This window comes from Mixophyes fleayi, chromosome 2, assembly GCF_038048845.1.
Source record: "Mixophyes fleayi isolate aMixFle1 chromosome 2, aMixFle1.hap1, whole genome shotgun sequence".
NCBI classification, from domain to species: domain Eukaryota; kingdom Metazoa; phylum Chordata; class Amphibia; order Anura; family Limnodynastidae; genus Mixophyes; species Mixophyes fleayi.
This window is the reverse complement of record NC_134403.1, coordinates 48937265-48954105: the sequence shown is the minus strand read 5'-3', so window position 1 is coordinate 48954105 and position 16841 is coordinate 48937265. Positions and strand designations below refer to the sequence as shown.

Sequence of the window (16841 nt, the reverse complement as noted above, 5' to 3'; positions counted from 1 at the left end):
CCAAGGTCTTATCAGTGTGAAGTATGTTCTCCATGTGTTTGAGTGGTTTTCCTCCGGGTGCACCGGTTTCCTCCCACACTCCAAAAACATGGTATATTATTTGTCTTCAAAATGGACCCGTGTGTATGTATAAATAAACAATAATAATAATAATAATAACAATAAAATGGTCCTCTAGTACTTTCTAGCCTTCAGTGGGGAAGCACTTTCCCTCTTCATTGGCTGAGACCTATACTGAACCATACCGAACTCTATAGACCTATCATAAACCTCAGCAGAGACTTTACTGGACAAATAAAAAAAAAGGTAGCTACACGAATACATAGCAATCAAAACAACAGCCGGTGTGAGTGGGGTACGTAAAGAATAGAATACAATATTGACGTATATACAAAGTGGTTTCTCTTATCCAGGAATTCTGTCAGTGATTCATTCGCCAATAGGTCCAGTCTCACCACATTCTCCTGTTATCTCTTGCTCCTGGTTCAATCTTACATAGGTTATAATTTGTCATTTCTTGGCCGGGAAACAATTTTCTGAACAGCATTGAAAATTGTACTTGTTGGGAAACTTTGCTTTGTGAAAAGTATTGAGTTACACATATATGTGTGTGATGAACCTGCAAATTCTAATGTGTTTAATATTTTGTTTCAGGCAAACCAAGAAGACCATATTTTAAAGTATCAAAGAAGAATATCATCTGTATATCTGCAGGGTCCCCGGCACCTGCAGTGCATTGGGAATTGTGCCAATCTCCCGGTACCTGGTGTGATAAGATGTTACTGTATGTCATGGATTATATATTACAGATACATATTATATTCATTAAATCAGACCTTAACAGTGGTTTTCAGATATGTTGGAGAAGTTAGGGAATAACCAGGCTCAATCGCTTGTGATGTATTTATGTATTATGGATTAAGACAATAACTAAATAACTAAATATACTGAATGGGGTTAAAACTGGTCATCACATTCTTCCCTCCCTTCCACAATCGCACCCCTTGCTGCAGCTTAATGATATATATTGATTGTAATAGGTATAGAGGAGTGCTGCCGTTATGCCAGTGGGTGGATATTAATATACAGAGTGCTAAGAAAATAAATCTCCGCCTCCTTTGAGTGCAATGGCCACCATTTAAAGGGGTAGATTGATCAAACCTTCTGAAAAGAAAAAGTAAAGGTGTTGCCCATAGCAACCATTCAGATTCTAGTTATCGTGTATCGAGCACATTCTACAAAATGATAGCTAGAATCTGATTGGCTGCTATGGGCAACACCTCCACTTTTTCTTTTTAGAGGCTTTGATAAATCTACCTCTAAGACAGTATTAGTAATAACGGCCTGTGTGATGTGCAGGTACCCTGTACATAGAAAGCTTTGTATTTCTTGTTTTTTAAGTTGAATGATTAATATGTTCTTTTTGTTGAGTGTAGTTTAGACTTGGGATGGAAATGGGGCCAAGCACGGTTTTACCATACAGGAGCATAAATAACGTTTCCACCTTTTTGCCTACTTATTGCAGCTCTCAGTTGAATCAAACAAATGTCCTTGATATATAAAGTATATTTAATAAAAAGGTCATTTTAAGAGGCTTTTATACTTTTAGACTCTTCACGTTTACATTTAAAGGTCGTGCATCCCAGGTGTAATAAAGATCCCTCCTTTGGTACCTTAATGTTAATGTATTTTAGGGTCTCCAGAAGACTGTAGAAAGCCACTAGGAAGCTGTAAAACTGTGCTATATGTAGTGATGTTAATATTGCCCAGTGGACACTGGGCAATATTAAGTTCAACTAATAACCTTTAAGGATGGTTAGCCACTGGTGCATGAATGCTGTGTCTGACTTGGGTTTAATACGCAAGTGCAAAGCAGCTTAGAATAGAACCCAGTGTATTCAATGTGCTCACACCTATTGTATTCACACTTACATCTGCTCACAACTGTTTACTGACACTGATTTATTGGACGCTGCTTGTTCCATTTTTAATGCATTTAAAGCATGTTAAAGCGCTTTATTAAGTCCATTCATATCTATGGGAACACATTGTGTACATACCCACTTGGGGATAACACAAGTGGTTTAACCAGTTTTTTGCTGCGTGTTTCCCATTGATTTATTTGGCTCATTCATTCTTATAGTCCAGGCATGGCTAACCTTTGGCACTCCAGGTGTTGTGAAACTGCAAGCCCCAGCATGCTTTGCCAATATATAGCAGCTTATTGCTGGAAGGGTATGCTGGGGGGCTTGTAGTTTCACAACACCTGGAGTACCACAGGTTAGCCAAGCCTTATAGTCTATTCATTTCAATGGAGTTGTGCACCACATGTAGAAGCCCAATTGAAATGAATGGGCAATTGAAATAAAAGGAAAAAACTCATGTGTCTGGTACCAATCAAAAATGCATCAGGGCATATTAACCATCACTATACCTATGTATTTATATATTTCTCATTACTTCTGTTTATTTTTTCTCACCTATTTTACCGATGAAAGAAAAAAACTGGGTGAGTCACCTCCCTTTGTCCAAGCTCTACTGTCTCATTTGATAAATACAGTCCCCGATTTCTTACAGGTGTCAAAGAGAGTCTTCTGCTACTTACTCTGAGACAGATGCTTACGGGATTGTGCATGTGCGGCATGAACTGAAAACAAGTTGCCTCATGGGAAATTTTATTCAATGTTGTGCAGCTAATGCCGTTGGTACAGAGTGCAGCCAGCTTTATACAATAGGTAATACTCCAGTTTGTTATATTTTTAATAATGTCATGTTGTTTTCACTGCTGATATGTTGCAATTTTGGTTTCAACTATATTAAGCACTGTATATCTGACACATTTGTATCAGATACGTATAACTAGAAACGTACAGACACTAATACAATCTATGCTTCATATTATAAGTATTTTCAATTTATAATAAAGTTAAATCCTATGCTTTCTGATATGTGTCAGTTTTACCATTTAACTGGAGTTATCTCTTTTTTCTTGCATATCAATATTGTTTATGTATAACAGGGAAAGTGCAACAACTCTGAAATGTATAAGTGTAGTAGAGTACATATATTAAATGGAAACTATCACAGGGGTAAATGAAAACATTTCCCCCATTACACACTACATTTGTCAAATGCCTCACTGCATTTTGTGAGCAAGGCATAGCCTGCATAGATTATACAGACAGGCATATACATATCAAATACACATATAAAATGTGTGATATAAATTTGTATTTTGATTCTTAATTCTTAGTTACCAGTGTTTTAGTATTCCCAAAAACTTGCCACCAAAACAAATATTGCCTTGTTATAGGCATAGCCTTGGATGAGCGGGGTTCTTCAGGCACCGTTAATCCCCTAAATACAAGTATTAATTTAATCAGGGATCTTCTACATAGGTCTAACACTGTTTAGATATAGCCAGGACATAGCGGTATATTTTTTAAACTGTGGGTATGAAAAGGTGGAGATGTTGCCTATAGCAACCAATCCAATTCTAGTTATCATTTATTTAGTACATTCTACAAAATAATAGCTAGAATCTGATTGGTTGCTATAGGCAACATCTCCACTTTTTCGAACCCACAGTTTAGTAAATAAAACTTATAGTGTTTCAAATGGAAGATTCCAAATGTAAATCTACAGGAGAATATATTTCGTGAATGGAACTGTTGCTGCATTTTCATGGGTCTAACTCTGCCTTTACTCATTGGCAAACATCATATTGCATATAGGCTGAAAATAAACACAGAACTTTATAAATGGCAAATGCACATGACAACTAAAATATATATTTTTAGCCCCCTGTTCACTGGCAGTGGGGTGTATGTGCATCTAGCTGTGGATCAATCTCTCAAGCTAACTCCGTTCTCTCCATGTCAGGGTCTGATGAGTTTAAAGTGAACAGATACCCCTGTATATGCCAGTTTAGTAACTAGGTAATAGCACCATGGGCAACACACCATCACGCGGGTTTTAATAAATGAAGAGTTTATTTACATCTCTTTTCTCTCTTGCACCTTTCTCTGTACATAAATAGGCAGTGACACACACAGGTGGTCTCAAGAGCTGACATTCTCTCTACTACATGACTTTCACTCTGCCTCTAGTCCATACACTGCCAGCCTTTGTATGCCTTCTGTTTTGCACATAAGTTAAATACTGACTGTTTTTTCATGTAGCACACAAATATCAACTTTAAATTTCAGTGTACAAATAAGCTATCAAGTATTTGTGTGCTACATGAAAAACATCAGTATTTAACTTATGTGCAAAACAGAATACTAATTTGCACTCCTTGCATTGTAACATGGTTTTGTCCAGGAGACTAAAATAAGTTAAATAAGTTAAGTTAAGATCCTTAATGAATCAGGCCCCTAGTTATCCTTTATTTAGTACATTCTACAAAACGAGAGCTAGAATCTGATTGGTTGCTATAGGCAACATCTTCACTTTTTCAAACCCGCAGTTTAGTAAATATACCCCTTAGACTTTTGAGCTTGACATGCCTGCACTTGACTGTCAGCACACTCAACACTCAGAGCCACCCTTTTAGAACACAGACTCACTCTGCACTTGAGTGAGATTTCTGCAAAGACTGTCATGGTCATGTCTAGCGTGAGCGACATAACCTTGACCCTGAACACATGCTATCTTCGCTATCCCACAAGCCCCTGGACTGACAAAGGATTTTTATTTAGGGATCAGGTCAAGCGCCTCTTTATTTAAATCCTATCATCCCACCAGACTATTTTTCACTCCCTGGGGTTGGTACCTCCTAATCCATGGGACATCATCTGCACTAATGTATTAAACGGCATTACACATATATTTTGCTTGCAGTGATTCCAGTTTTTGTTTTATGCATGTACATTTGTATTCTTTTATTTTTGGTTTAGCCCATGTTATTCATCCACTAATACAGCCAAAACCATAGATGATGGAATAGTGGACAATGCAGTGAATATTCATGTTACTTAATTGACACTTTTTTCATAATGTCCAACAGCTGCATAGCAGCATAGCCTTCAATTACAGCAGACACAGTAATCTATTATTTCTCACATATTTTATTTACATCTTTACACTGTGTATTTCCTTTGTAGCCAATTCTATAAGGAAAGACCAAAACTCATGTTGTTCTTAAATTCCTTTGTTTTCAAGATCTGTTGTCTGAAAGTTCTCAGCCTGAAATATTCCTTAAGATTGGAGAACCCTTTGTTATACGGTGTTGGGCCATGTACAACACATACAAGTTTAATATTCATTTGAATATTGAAAGTAAAAGCAAGGTAAGATGTGTTTTAAGTAGAGCTATGGAAGCATTGATATGTATTCTTAGCATCTGTTCTTTTTACTATTTAATCCTGGTAGCTCCAGGTTCCATTTCTGTCAAAGGTTTCATTTAAGAGAAAAAAACCTTAACATTCCAGTATGTTGTATTTTCAAATTTATTGGTACCTATAATAAAGAAAAAATGAGGATAGCACCTCTAGTTTAATACCTTTATACTAATTGCCAGAAGGGTGGCACCGTAACCAATATATAGTTGAAATAAGTTTGTCTGTGATAGGTCCCTTGCAGTGCAGCCAAGTCTATACCTCCTTGAGGACGTCCCTGGTGATTACCAGGGTGCGTTAGACTCCATGGGCCTGAGTCATTAAGGAAAGTAAGGAAAAAAAAAGGAGTAAATTTTCTCCGGAACAAACCATGTTACAATGCAAGGGGTGCAAATTAGTTTATTACTTTGTACATAAGTTAAATACTGGCTGTTTTTTCATGCAGCACACAAATACTTGATAGCTTTATTTTTACATTGAAATGTAAAGTTGATCTAGGACATGTCCTATCCCGACTATAAATCTGTCTCCTCATTTTAAATTTACCTCCCCCTCCAATGCAACGTGGTTTTGCCCAGGTGCAAAGTGAATCCTTTTTTATGCTTTGCTCTCCTTAATGACTCAGGCCCCATATCTCCTTGTTCAGTTGCGTCGATATCAGCAAGTCGCTCCATCCAGTATCCGGTCCTTGACAGATACTACCACTAGGGGCACTGTTTGAGAGTTGCTCTGGGTCCTATAAGACCCAGATGTTCTTCTCCTTATAGGGAAACACTGGTGTTTACATCACCGGCATCATTCATTCAGAACCTCCCATCACTCTGTCTGTGTGTTGAAGAAACCACCAGGTGTCCAGTCACTCACTTTGTCTAAGTGACCTTGGTTTCTCCTGACTGATACTGTTAATCATTGGCTGGAAGCAGTGGGGGTCCAATGTATATTTGACATTTGCTGTGCTAAAAGGGATAATAATTTGTAATGTATTGTTATTGACTTCTCTGCTGCATATATTACATTTGTTACTAACCTATTTACATGTGAGCTACAGAATTCATTCATCATGTATGGACTCAATTTGACAAGATAGTATTCTCAAAATGCAAATATCCGCTGAATGTAGCTGACAGGTCTAAACCTAGCAGCTCTATACAAAATCACCAATGTTGATTTTGTTTTCCTATTAATATATGTATTTTCTTTGTACAATGATTTCCCTACCTCTAGTTCCTACCAATATCTATAGCTTGAGGTAACTATCTGATTATAGATACCCCTGACTTCAGTATCATACCTTTAAATTGTCAGATAATGCTATATTACTTATTTACACATTCATTTTCAATGTAGATGGAGTACAATGAAGAAAGCTGTTACCAACTTGATGGTAGTATGGTGAGAGTGGTGTATGCATCATCTCCGGCGATGGAAAGCGGAATCAGCGGCAGTGTCACTTGTCTCTCATCCATTCATCCAAACAAATCAGTAAAGGTTACTATTTTAGGTAGGGACATTTGCTATTTTTAATAGAAATTATTTTATAATATTTGTATATACTTGGTGCTTTTATAACCTTTGTAATGTGTAACATGAAAATAGTGCCAAATATATATATTGAGCCCTAGATGGCATAATACAACAACCTCAACTTTCCCTTCGTGGCCAGCACGTTGCAAGAGCTGCTGATATGTTTTATAGTTTTGAGCTGCATATATATATATATGTTTTAGAAGTTACCGTACAGCTCCATACTCTATATCAGGGGTTGGCAAACCCTTGCACCATGCCAGCCGTGGCACGCCATCCACTTTAGTCTGGCATGCTGAGCTTCGCTGCTGTTTAGCTAAAGCTGCCGAAAATGGCTGAAACAGAGCTGCCACGCATGCACAGCAGCTCCGTTGCTGTCATCTTCAGCTGCTTTAGTGAAGCAGCTCCCGTTGAACAAAGTATGCTGAGTGCAGGTAAGTATGAGGGAGAAGAGGGACTGGGGGCACAGCTATGAGGGAGAAGATGAACTGAGGGCACAACTATGAGGGAGAAGAGGAACTGGGGGCACAGCTATGAGGGAGAAGAGGAACTGAGGGCACCACTATGAGGGAAAAGAGGAACTGAGGGCACAGCTATGAGGGAGAAGATGAACTGGGGGCACAGCTATGAGGGAGAAAAGGAATTGGGGGCTCAGCTATGAGGGAGAAGAGGAACTGAGGGCACAGCTATGAGGGAGAAGAGGAACTGAGGGTACAGCTATGAGGGAGAAGAGGAGCTGGCGGCACAGCTATGAGAGAGAAGAGGAACTGGGGGCTCAGCTATGAGGGAGAAAAGGAATTGGGGGCTCAGCTATGAGGGAGAAGAGGAACTGAGGGCACAGCTATGAGGGAGAAGAGGAACTGAGGGCACAGCTATGAGGGAGAAGAGGGACTGGGGGCACAGCTATGAGGAAGAAGATGAACTAAGGGCACAGCTATGAGGGAGAAGAGGAACTGAGAGCACAGCTATGAGGGAGAAGATGAACTGGGGGCACAGCTATGAGGGAGAAAAGGAATTGGGGGCACAGCTATGAGGGAGAAGAGGAACTGGGGGCACAGCTATGAGGAGAAGAGGAACTGGCGGCACAGCTATGAGAGAGAAGAGGAACTGGGGGATCAGCTATGAGGGAGAAGATGAACTGAGGGCACAGCTATGAGGGAGAAGATGAACTGAGGGCACAGCTATGAGGGAGAAGAGAAACTGAGGGCACAGCTATGAGGGAGAAGAGTAACTGAGGGCACAGCTATGAGGGAGAAGAGGAACTGAGGGCACAGCTATGAGGGAGAAGAGGAACTGGGGGCACAGCTATGAGAGAGAAGAGGAACTGGGGGCACAGCTATGAGGCAGAAGATGAACGGGGGGCACAGCTATGAGAGAGAAGAGGAACTGAGGGCACAGCTATGAGGGAGAAGAGGGACTGGGGGCACAGCTATGAGGAAGAAGATGAACTAAGGGCACAGCTATGAGGGAGAAGATGAACTGGGGGCACAGCTATGAGGGAGAAAAGGAATTGGGGGCTCAGCTATGAGGGAGAAGAGGAACTGAGGGCACAGCTATGAGGGAGAAGAGGAACTGAGGGCACAGCTATGAGGGAGAAGAGGGACTGGGGGCACAGCTATGAGGAAGAAGATGAACTAAGGGCACAGCTATGAGGGAGAAGAGGAACTGAGAGCACAGCTATGAGGGAGAAGATGAACTGGGGGCACAGCTATGAGGGAGAAAAGGAATTGGGGGCACAGCTATGAGGGAGAAGAGGAACAGCTATGAGGAGAAGAGGAACTGGCGGCACAGCTATGAGAGAGAAGAGGAACTGGGGGCTCAGCTATGAGGGAGAAGAGGAACTGAGGGCACAGCTATGAGGGAGAAGATGAACTGAGGGCACAGCTATGAGGGAGAAGAGGAACTGAGGGCACAGCTATGAGGGAGAAGAGGAACTGAGGGCACAGCTATGAGGGAGAAGAGGAACTGGGGGCACAGCTATGAGAGAGAAGAGGAACTGGGGGCACAGCTATGAGGCAGAAGATGAACGGGGGGCACAGCTATGAGAGAGAAGAGGAACTGAGGGCACAGCTATGAGGGAGAAGAGGGACTGGGGGCACAGCTATGAGGAAGAAGATGAACTAAGGGCACAGCTATGAGGGAGAAGATGAACTGGCGGCACAGCTATGAGAGAGAAGAGGAACTGGGGGCTCAGCTATGAGGGAGAAGAGGAACTGAGGGCACAGCTATGAGGGAGAAGATGAACTGAGGGCACAGCTATGAGGGAGAAGAGGAACTGAGGGCACAGCTATGAGGGAGAAGAGTAACTGAGGGCACAGCTATGAGGGAGAAGAGGAACTGAGGGCACAGCTATGAGGGAGAAGAGGAACTGGGGGCACAGCTATGAGAGAGAAGAGGAACTGGGGGCACAGCTATGAGGCAGAAGATGAACGGGGGGCACAGCTATGAGAGAGAAGAGGAACTGAGGGCACAGCTATGAGGGAGAAGAGGGACTGGGGGCACAGCTATGAGAGAGAAGAGGAACTGGGGGCACAGCTATGAGGCAGAAGATGAACGGGGGGCACAGCTATGAGAGAGAAGAGGAACTGGGGGCACAGCTATGAGGAGAAGAGGAACTGAGGGCACAGCTATGAGGGAGAAGATGAACTGGGGGCACAGCTATGAGGGAGAAGAGGAACTGAGGGCACAGCTATGAGGGAGAAGAGGAACTGAGGGCACAGCTATGAGGGAGAAGAGGAACTGAGGGCACAGCTATGAGGGAGAAGAGAAACAGGGCACAGCTATGAGGGAGAAGAGGAACTGGGGGCACAGCTATGAGAGAGAAGAGGAACTGGGGGCACAGCTATGAGGCAGAAGATGAACGGGGGGCACTGCTATGAGGGAGAAGAGGAACTGAGGGCACAGCTATGAGGGAGAAGAGGGACTGGGGGCACAGCTATGAGGGAGAAGATGAACTGAGGGCACAGCTATGAGGGAGAAGATGAACTGGGGGCACAGCTATGAGGGAGAAAAGGAATTGGGGGCACAGCTATGAGGGAGAAGAGGAACTGAGGGTACAGCTATGAGGGAGAAGAGGAACTGGGGGCACAGCTATGAGGGAGAAAAGGAATTGGGGGCACAGCTATGAGGGAGAAGAGGAACTGGGGGCACAGCTATGAGGAGAAGAGGAACTGAGGGTACAGCTATGAGGGAGAAGAGGAACTGGGGGCACAGCTATGAGAGAGAAGAGGAACTGGGGGCACAGCTATGAGAGAGAAGAGGGGCTTGGGGCAGAGCTATGAGGGAGAAGAGTAACTGGGGGTACAGCTATGAGGGATACCAGGAACTTGGGACAGAACTATGACACATAGTATGAACTGGGGGCACAACTATGAGGCATTATATGAATTGGGGACACATCTGTGTTGCATAAAACTGGGGGGGGGGGGCACAGTTTTGAGGCATAATATGATCTGGGGCAAAACTATGTGGCATAATATTAACTGGGGGCACTATTGTGTGGCATAGCATGAACGTTTATTTGTTGGTCTCATTACTATTAATATTATTGTCCTGATATTAGCATGATAAAATAAAAATAACTAATATATATATATATATATATATATATATATATATATATATATATATATATATATATGTACACACAGTAGTCAAAGTGGAAATGTAGAAGTGGTGGTATAGAAAATGTGGGTGAATATAATTTAATAGTTTTACAATCAAAGAAGTGGCAATATGGCATGCCACCGTATACCAGCACACTTCGACACACCTGGGATTGGAAGGAATTTTGCCGGCGCACCGATAGAAAAAGGTTGCCGACCCCTGCCCTATATAATAATGTATATAGTGATGGATTTCCACATTGACATTTAATATCATTATGATTGACACTATGCATTATCCATATACTTTACACTATGCATTATAGCATGTAAATGGTGTATTTACAAAGGTTAGTATCATAAAAATCATTAGACTTAAATTCAGGTCATGTGTTTTATTATATATCACTATGTGCGTGGACTGCTAATTTTTTTTAATTCAAATTGTAAAATTTGAAGAAGTAAAACTAGGTAATGAAAAGCTTTGTTCCATTTTTTTCTTAAAGTGAATTGGCACAAATAACATAGCGATCTATCAGATATTTGCTTTCTTTGTCTACCTTGCACTTGACAGGTGAAAGCTGGGTTTTTTCCACTTTTGGGTAAGATTACTAAGTAGTCCCCGCTGTTTTAATAATATCGACACACCCTTATACCTCCCAACAATCCCAATTTAGGCAGAACAGTCCCGATTTGAGGGCTTTGTCCCTCCATCCAACTTTGGTGGAAAATTTGGGAGGTATGTTTCATTCACTTTGCACGGCAGATCGTTGGTAAATGGTTGTCGTGCGCAATGAAGGTGTTTGGAGGAGAGAGGACACTTCGAAAGCGCTAGGCATGCCTTGGGGGTGTGGCCACACCTCCTTTGTTGCGTGGTCATGTCCCCATAATAGTGTGGTAGCGCCCCCCCCCCCCATCCTTTCCCGATACCAGATTTCCAAATGTTGGGCGATATGCACCCTTATGTTTAAGAGGAACCAGTGACATCACTGATGTAAGAAGTCACTATGTGATGTCACTTGTTCCCAGTAAGTAGGCTGTGTTCTCATGAATGTTGATTGGTTCAGCTCACAAAAAAATCACTGTACTTTGGTGGCTGGTGAACTTTAAATATTACAAAGCTGCAACAGTGGTGATAACATTGCACTGTTCTTCTTTCCTTCCTAGACAAAGGATTTATTGAAATGAATACGTCAAGTGAACAATATGACATTGACAGAAAGGAGGATTTGTGTTTTGTTGTACAGTTTAAAGCATACCCAGCCGGCAGGTGTGCATGGATCCACCAGAGTAACACTTTTCCATGTGCTTTTCTCATGGATGAAAATGGAGAAAGGTATAAACACTGTGGTTTTCTACATATCACTGTTATTACAGTATTTGGTGATATTTTGTGTATTTTTAGTCGGGTCAATTTTACACAAGTTGAGTGTTGATTGACAGCCATCTGGATTTCAATACTGTTGTTTTCTAATAATAGGGATGAGTAAAATAATTTGTCAAAGTTTGACATGTGTCACCATGAGAGAGATACACTATTATTTTTTTGGTTAGCATGACCGTTTCCTGCCTTTATAATTGTCATAAAGCATTGTCTTCAGAGAACAATGACATAATGAAATTGGTACACATTACAAACATCCACGACATTCTCTGCTGACCACCAACTTCAACCTGGGAACGGTTGTATTTCTACGCACCACATACTTTCATTTGTTGAGTAACGTTTCCTTTCTAAAGAACTTTATCTCTTTACCCTGAGAACAAATTTCCTTGAGCAGCAGCTTCCGCCAGAAAGAGTACATGTCTGAGGGTTTCGTTCAGGGTTTCATGTGTGACCGCTTCCCATATCTGTTCTGCATATTCTCATCATAAATTATTTAAAAAGTTAACTATATGTTTCTCATTTCTTGAACAGCACGTCCAGGTACTGCAATCATAATCATGTACCCGGAGAGTATTTATTCTACTTAGAAAATGACGATGTTCAGCTCAACAAAACCTTCACCTTGAATATACTTCGTGAGTTCCTGTCAATGTTGTATGTGTATAGATGCAATATTTCCAAAAGAGATTTCCAGTTAATATCTGGAGCTGAAATTCTAATGCTCTAGATATTAATTAATTTGAAACTGAGTTTTAACTGTACTTTGTCCTACTATCCTATTTCATGACTCTGCAAAAACTCAATTGCTATATCTCCTGTACTTTATTATCTCTATTCAACACTTACACCCACTCTCCCACATGTCTCCCCACATCATTACTCCATACTACATGCCCAAGCCTATCCCCTCTATTTGCTGTTGCTTCCACCTCCACCACATGTCTCCTTGTCCCCCCTGGAGAGCCAATCCCGACAACCTTATTCCCATCCTTCCCCTGTCCTGACCACTCTCAAATGCAAGCTCTGTCTGCAATAAGCTCACTCCCATTCATGACAACTTCCTCTTCCATTCATTTGGTCTCCTGGCCCTTACAGAAACATGGATCTCCCACTCTGATACTGCTTTCCCCGCTGCCCTCTCCAACGTGGGTCTCTCCTTCTCCCACTCTCCCCGCCCTGGGAACTGCCAAGAAGGTGGTGTAAGTTTCCTACTGTCTTCTGCCTTCATTGTTATCACTCCTGAACCCTCCCTCTCCTTCTCCTCCTTTAAAATTCACACCATCCACCTATTCTCCCCTCTCCACCTTCGTGTTGTGTCATCTATTGTCACCCTGGATCTTCCTCACAACTTCTAGATAACTTTGCCTCCTGGCTTTTCCATTTACTCTCTTCTGATCTTATTATCAGTGATTTTGACATCCCTCCCAACTCTCCTATTACTACTGCTGCCTCTAAACTCCTAAACCCCACTTCCTCCTATGGCCTCTCCCAATAGACAACTTCCGCCACCCACAGTGTTGGTCACTCCCTGGAGCTATCTGGTCCCATCTCTGTGACAATTCCAACTTCTCCAATTCTGTCTTACCCCTCTCTGACCACAATCTGCTTTTATTTAGCCTCTCTTTACTCCTTGCCCCCCCTCCCACTCACAAACAGCGTCCCATTAACAGCATTGACCCCATCATATTTGCGTCCTCCCTCAAACCTCCTCCTCGCTTCCATTTCTTCCCTAACATGCCCCAACACCACTGTCTCTCTTTACAACTCAACACTCTCTGTTGCACTTTATACTGCGGCCCCAGCACCTCTGTTCGTCTCCGTCAATCTAAACCCCAATTCTGGCACTCCCCTGTTACTCATCTCCTCCAAAAGAGCTCCCGCTCCTCTAAACACCAATAGAGGAAATCCCGCACCATTGCTGACTTCACTCACTTTAAATTCATCCTTTCCTCCTACTATTCAGACCTCTCTTGCCAAACAAGGATAAGATAGTCTAATTTCGGGTGGCAGCAAATCCCAGAAATGGGAGCAGCTCAGGAAAAGACAGCAAGACAGCAAGGCGAGCATGGGAAGCACTACAGTAAAGAGAGACAAAGAAAGCAATATATTGTGGGCAACTAGATATCCATGTATAATGTCAAGTACATTTCTATGGTACAAAGCTGTAATTATATTCCTTGATGGATCTAATTGGAGGCACACTACAGCACTCCACTTCCCCCGTTATGGTTCATAAGATTGAAATAGATCTGGAAATATGACACTCAGCTATGTGAGCGCAAGTCATGTGACTTCCTTTCTTTCCCTCTAAAGAACAGAACAGCTGATGATGGAGAAGACCTGGGTGTTTTTCCATTAGGTCTGAAGCGATGTTTAAATAATAATTTTTAATTTTAGGATAATTTGTCCTTTAATGGGTTCTTTCCAACCTTGGCTGAACTGGTGTTGAAATATTGTCCTGGTATGGTTCGGATGCAGGCTAATGTCTTAGATAGAAATGGCAACCACTTAGTACAAAGTACGGGTTAGTTACTATGGTTTGGAGATCAGTGAAAACTGTTCTGTGGACTTTTCACCACATTCCGTTTTTGGCTGTTGAGTTTTGCAACTTTCCCCGCCATAATTTGGCCTTTAATTTTCTGCACAGAATTCCCCATACAATGTTTTGTTCCGTCCACAATTCCCAGCTCTGTCCAGGTCTGAATAAGTGGAGCTACAGAATTTGCTGGTGCTATATAAATAAATGTTGATGATCATGTACACAAACTTTTTAATTTATATGTTATAAATTTAATTGCCATGAAGCATAATTTAAACGGGAGGGACACTTCCCTACATGCATTCCAAAAAAAATATTTTGTTTTATCTTTCCTACAAGTTCAGCAAATCCTAGTCTATGGTCTAGGGCAGTGGTTCCCAAACTTTTTTCAGCTTGCAGCACCCTTACAGTCTCCATACTTTTTTACAAGGCACCCCTCCAAAATAATTACCAAGCAGTCCTGTTGGGTCAAAATAACGTAATAAGTATTTACGTCAGGACAGAAATACTTAGTAAGTTGTTTTGCAAAAATAATACACATAAATCCAAAGGAAAATAATATTTATATTTCTGTCAAAGAATAATTTACAGCTAATATTCAAAGGAATAAGATCAAACAAAATAAAACAACTACATGTACAAAATCATCACACTGCACCCTTTCATCCTCACACTGTGTGCCCCTTCATCTTCACACTGTGTGCCCTCCTTCATCTACGCACTCTGCCCCGTCCTTCCTCCACGCACTCTGCCCCCTCCTTCCTCCACACCCTCTGAGCCCTCCTTCATCCACACACTCTGTGCCCTCCTTCATCCTCACACTCTGTGCCCTCCTTCGTCCACACACTCTGTGCCCTCCTTCATGCACACACTCTATGCCCTCCTTCATCCACACACTCTGTGCCCTCCTTCATCCACACACTCTGCGCCCTCCTTCATCCACACACTGTGCCCTCCTTCATCCACACACTCTGTGCTCTCCTTCATCCACACACTCTGTGCCCTCCTTCACCCACACACTGTGTGCCCTCCTTCATCCACACACTCTGTGCTCTTCTTCATCCACACACTCTGTGCTCTCCTTCATCCACACACTCTATGCCCTCCTTCATCCACACACTCTGTGCCCTCCTTCATCCACACACTCTGCGCCCTCCTTCATCCACACACTGTGCCCTCCTTCATCCACACACTCTGTGCTCTCCTTCATCCACACACTCTGTGCCCTCCTTCACCCACACACTGTGTGCCCTCCTTCATCCACACACTCTGTGCTCTTCTTCATCCACACACTCTGTGCTCTCCTTCATCCACACACTGTGTGCCCTCCTTCATCCACACACTGTGTGCCCTCCTTCATCCACACACTCTGTGCTCTTCTTCATCCACACACTCTGTGCCCTCCTTCATCCACACACTGTGTGCCCTCCTTCATCCACACTCTGTGACCCCTTCATCCACACACTCTGTGCCCTCCTTCATCCACACACTCTGTGCCCTCCTTCATCCACACACTCTGTGCCCTCCTTCGTCCACACACTGTGTGCCCCCTTCATCCACACACTGTGTGCTCTCCTTCATCCACACACTGTGTGCCCTCCTTCATCCACACTCTGTGACCCCTTCATCCACACACTCTGTGCCCTCCTTCATCCACACACTCTGTGCCCCCTTCATCCACACACTGTGTGCCCCCTTCATCCACACACTCTGTGCTCTCCTTCATCCACACACTGTGTGCCCCCTTCATCCACACACTCTGTGCTCTCCTTCATCCACACACTGTGTGCCCCCTTCATCCACACACTCTGTGCTCTCCTTCATCCACACACTCTGTGCTCTCCTTCATCCACACACTCTGTGCCCCCTTCATCCACACACTCTGTGTCCTCCTTCATCCACACACTCTGTGCTCTCCTTCATCCACACACTGTGTGCCCTCCTTCATCCACACACTCTGTGCCCTCCTTCATCCACACACTCTGTGCCCCCTTCATCCACACACTCTGTGTCCTCCTTCATCCACACACTCTGTGCTCTCCTTCATCCACACACTCTGTGCTCTCCTTCATCCACACACTGTGTGCCCTCCTTCATCCACACACTCTGTGCCCTCCTTCATCCACACACTCTGTGCCCCCTTCATCCACACACTCTGTGTCCTCCTTCATCCACACACTCTGTGCCCTCCTTCATCCACACACTCTGTGCTCTCCTTCATCCACACACTGTGTGCCCTCCTTCATCCACACACTGTGTGCCCCCTTCATCCACACACTCTGTGCCCCCCTTCATCCACACACTGTGTGCCCCCTTCATCCACACACTCTGTGCTCTCCTTCATCCACACACTCTGTGCCCTCCTTCATCCACACACTCTGTGCCCTCCTTCATCCACACACTCTGTGCTCTCCTTCATCCACACACTGTGTGCTCTCCTTCATCCA

The 16841-nt window shown here is 43.0% G+C and overlaps 1 protein-coding gene across 1 annotated transcript in view; it reads left to right on the top strand.

Annotated features, from left to right (window-relative positions):
• Positions 1 to 16841, top strand: part of FLT3 (fms related receptor tyrosine kinase 3) — a 91939-nt gene that overhangs the window by 49215 nt on the left and 25883 nt on the right. The window contains exons 5-10 of the mRNA XM_075198941.1: positions 655 to 784; positions 2578 to 2735; positions 5164 to 5291; positions 6687 to 6840; positions 11636 to 11804; positions 12387 to 12490. Of these exons, the coding sequence (XP_075055042.1) occupies positions 655 to 784; positions 2578 to 2735; positions 5164 to 5291; positions 6687 to 6840; positions 11636 to 11804; positions 12387 to 12490 (843 nt within the window). The remainder of the gene's footprint in view (positions 1 to 654; positions 785 to 2577; positions 2736 to 5163; positions 5292 to 6686; positions 6841 to 11635; positions 11805 to 12386; positions 12491 to 16841) is intronic.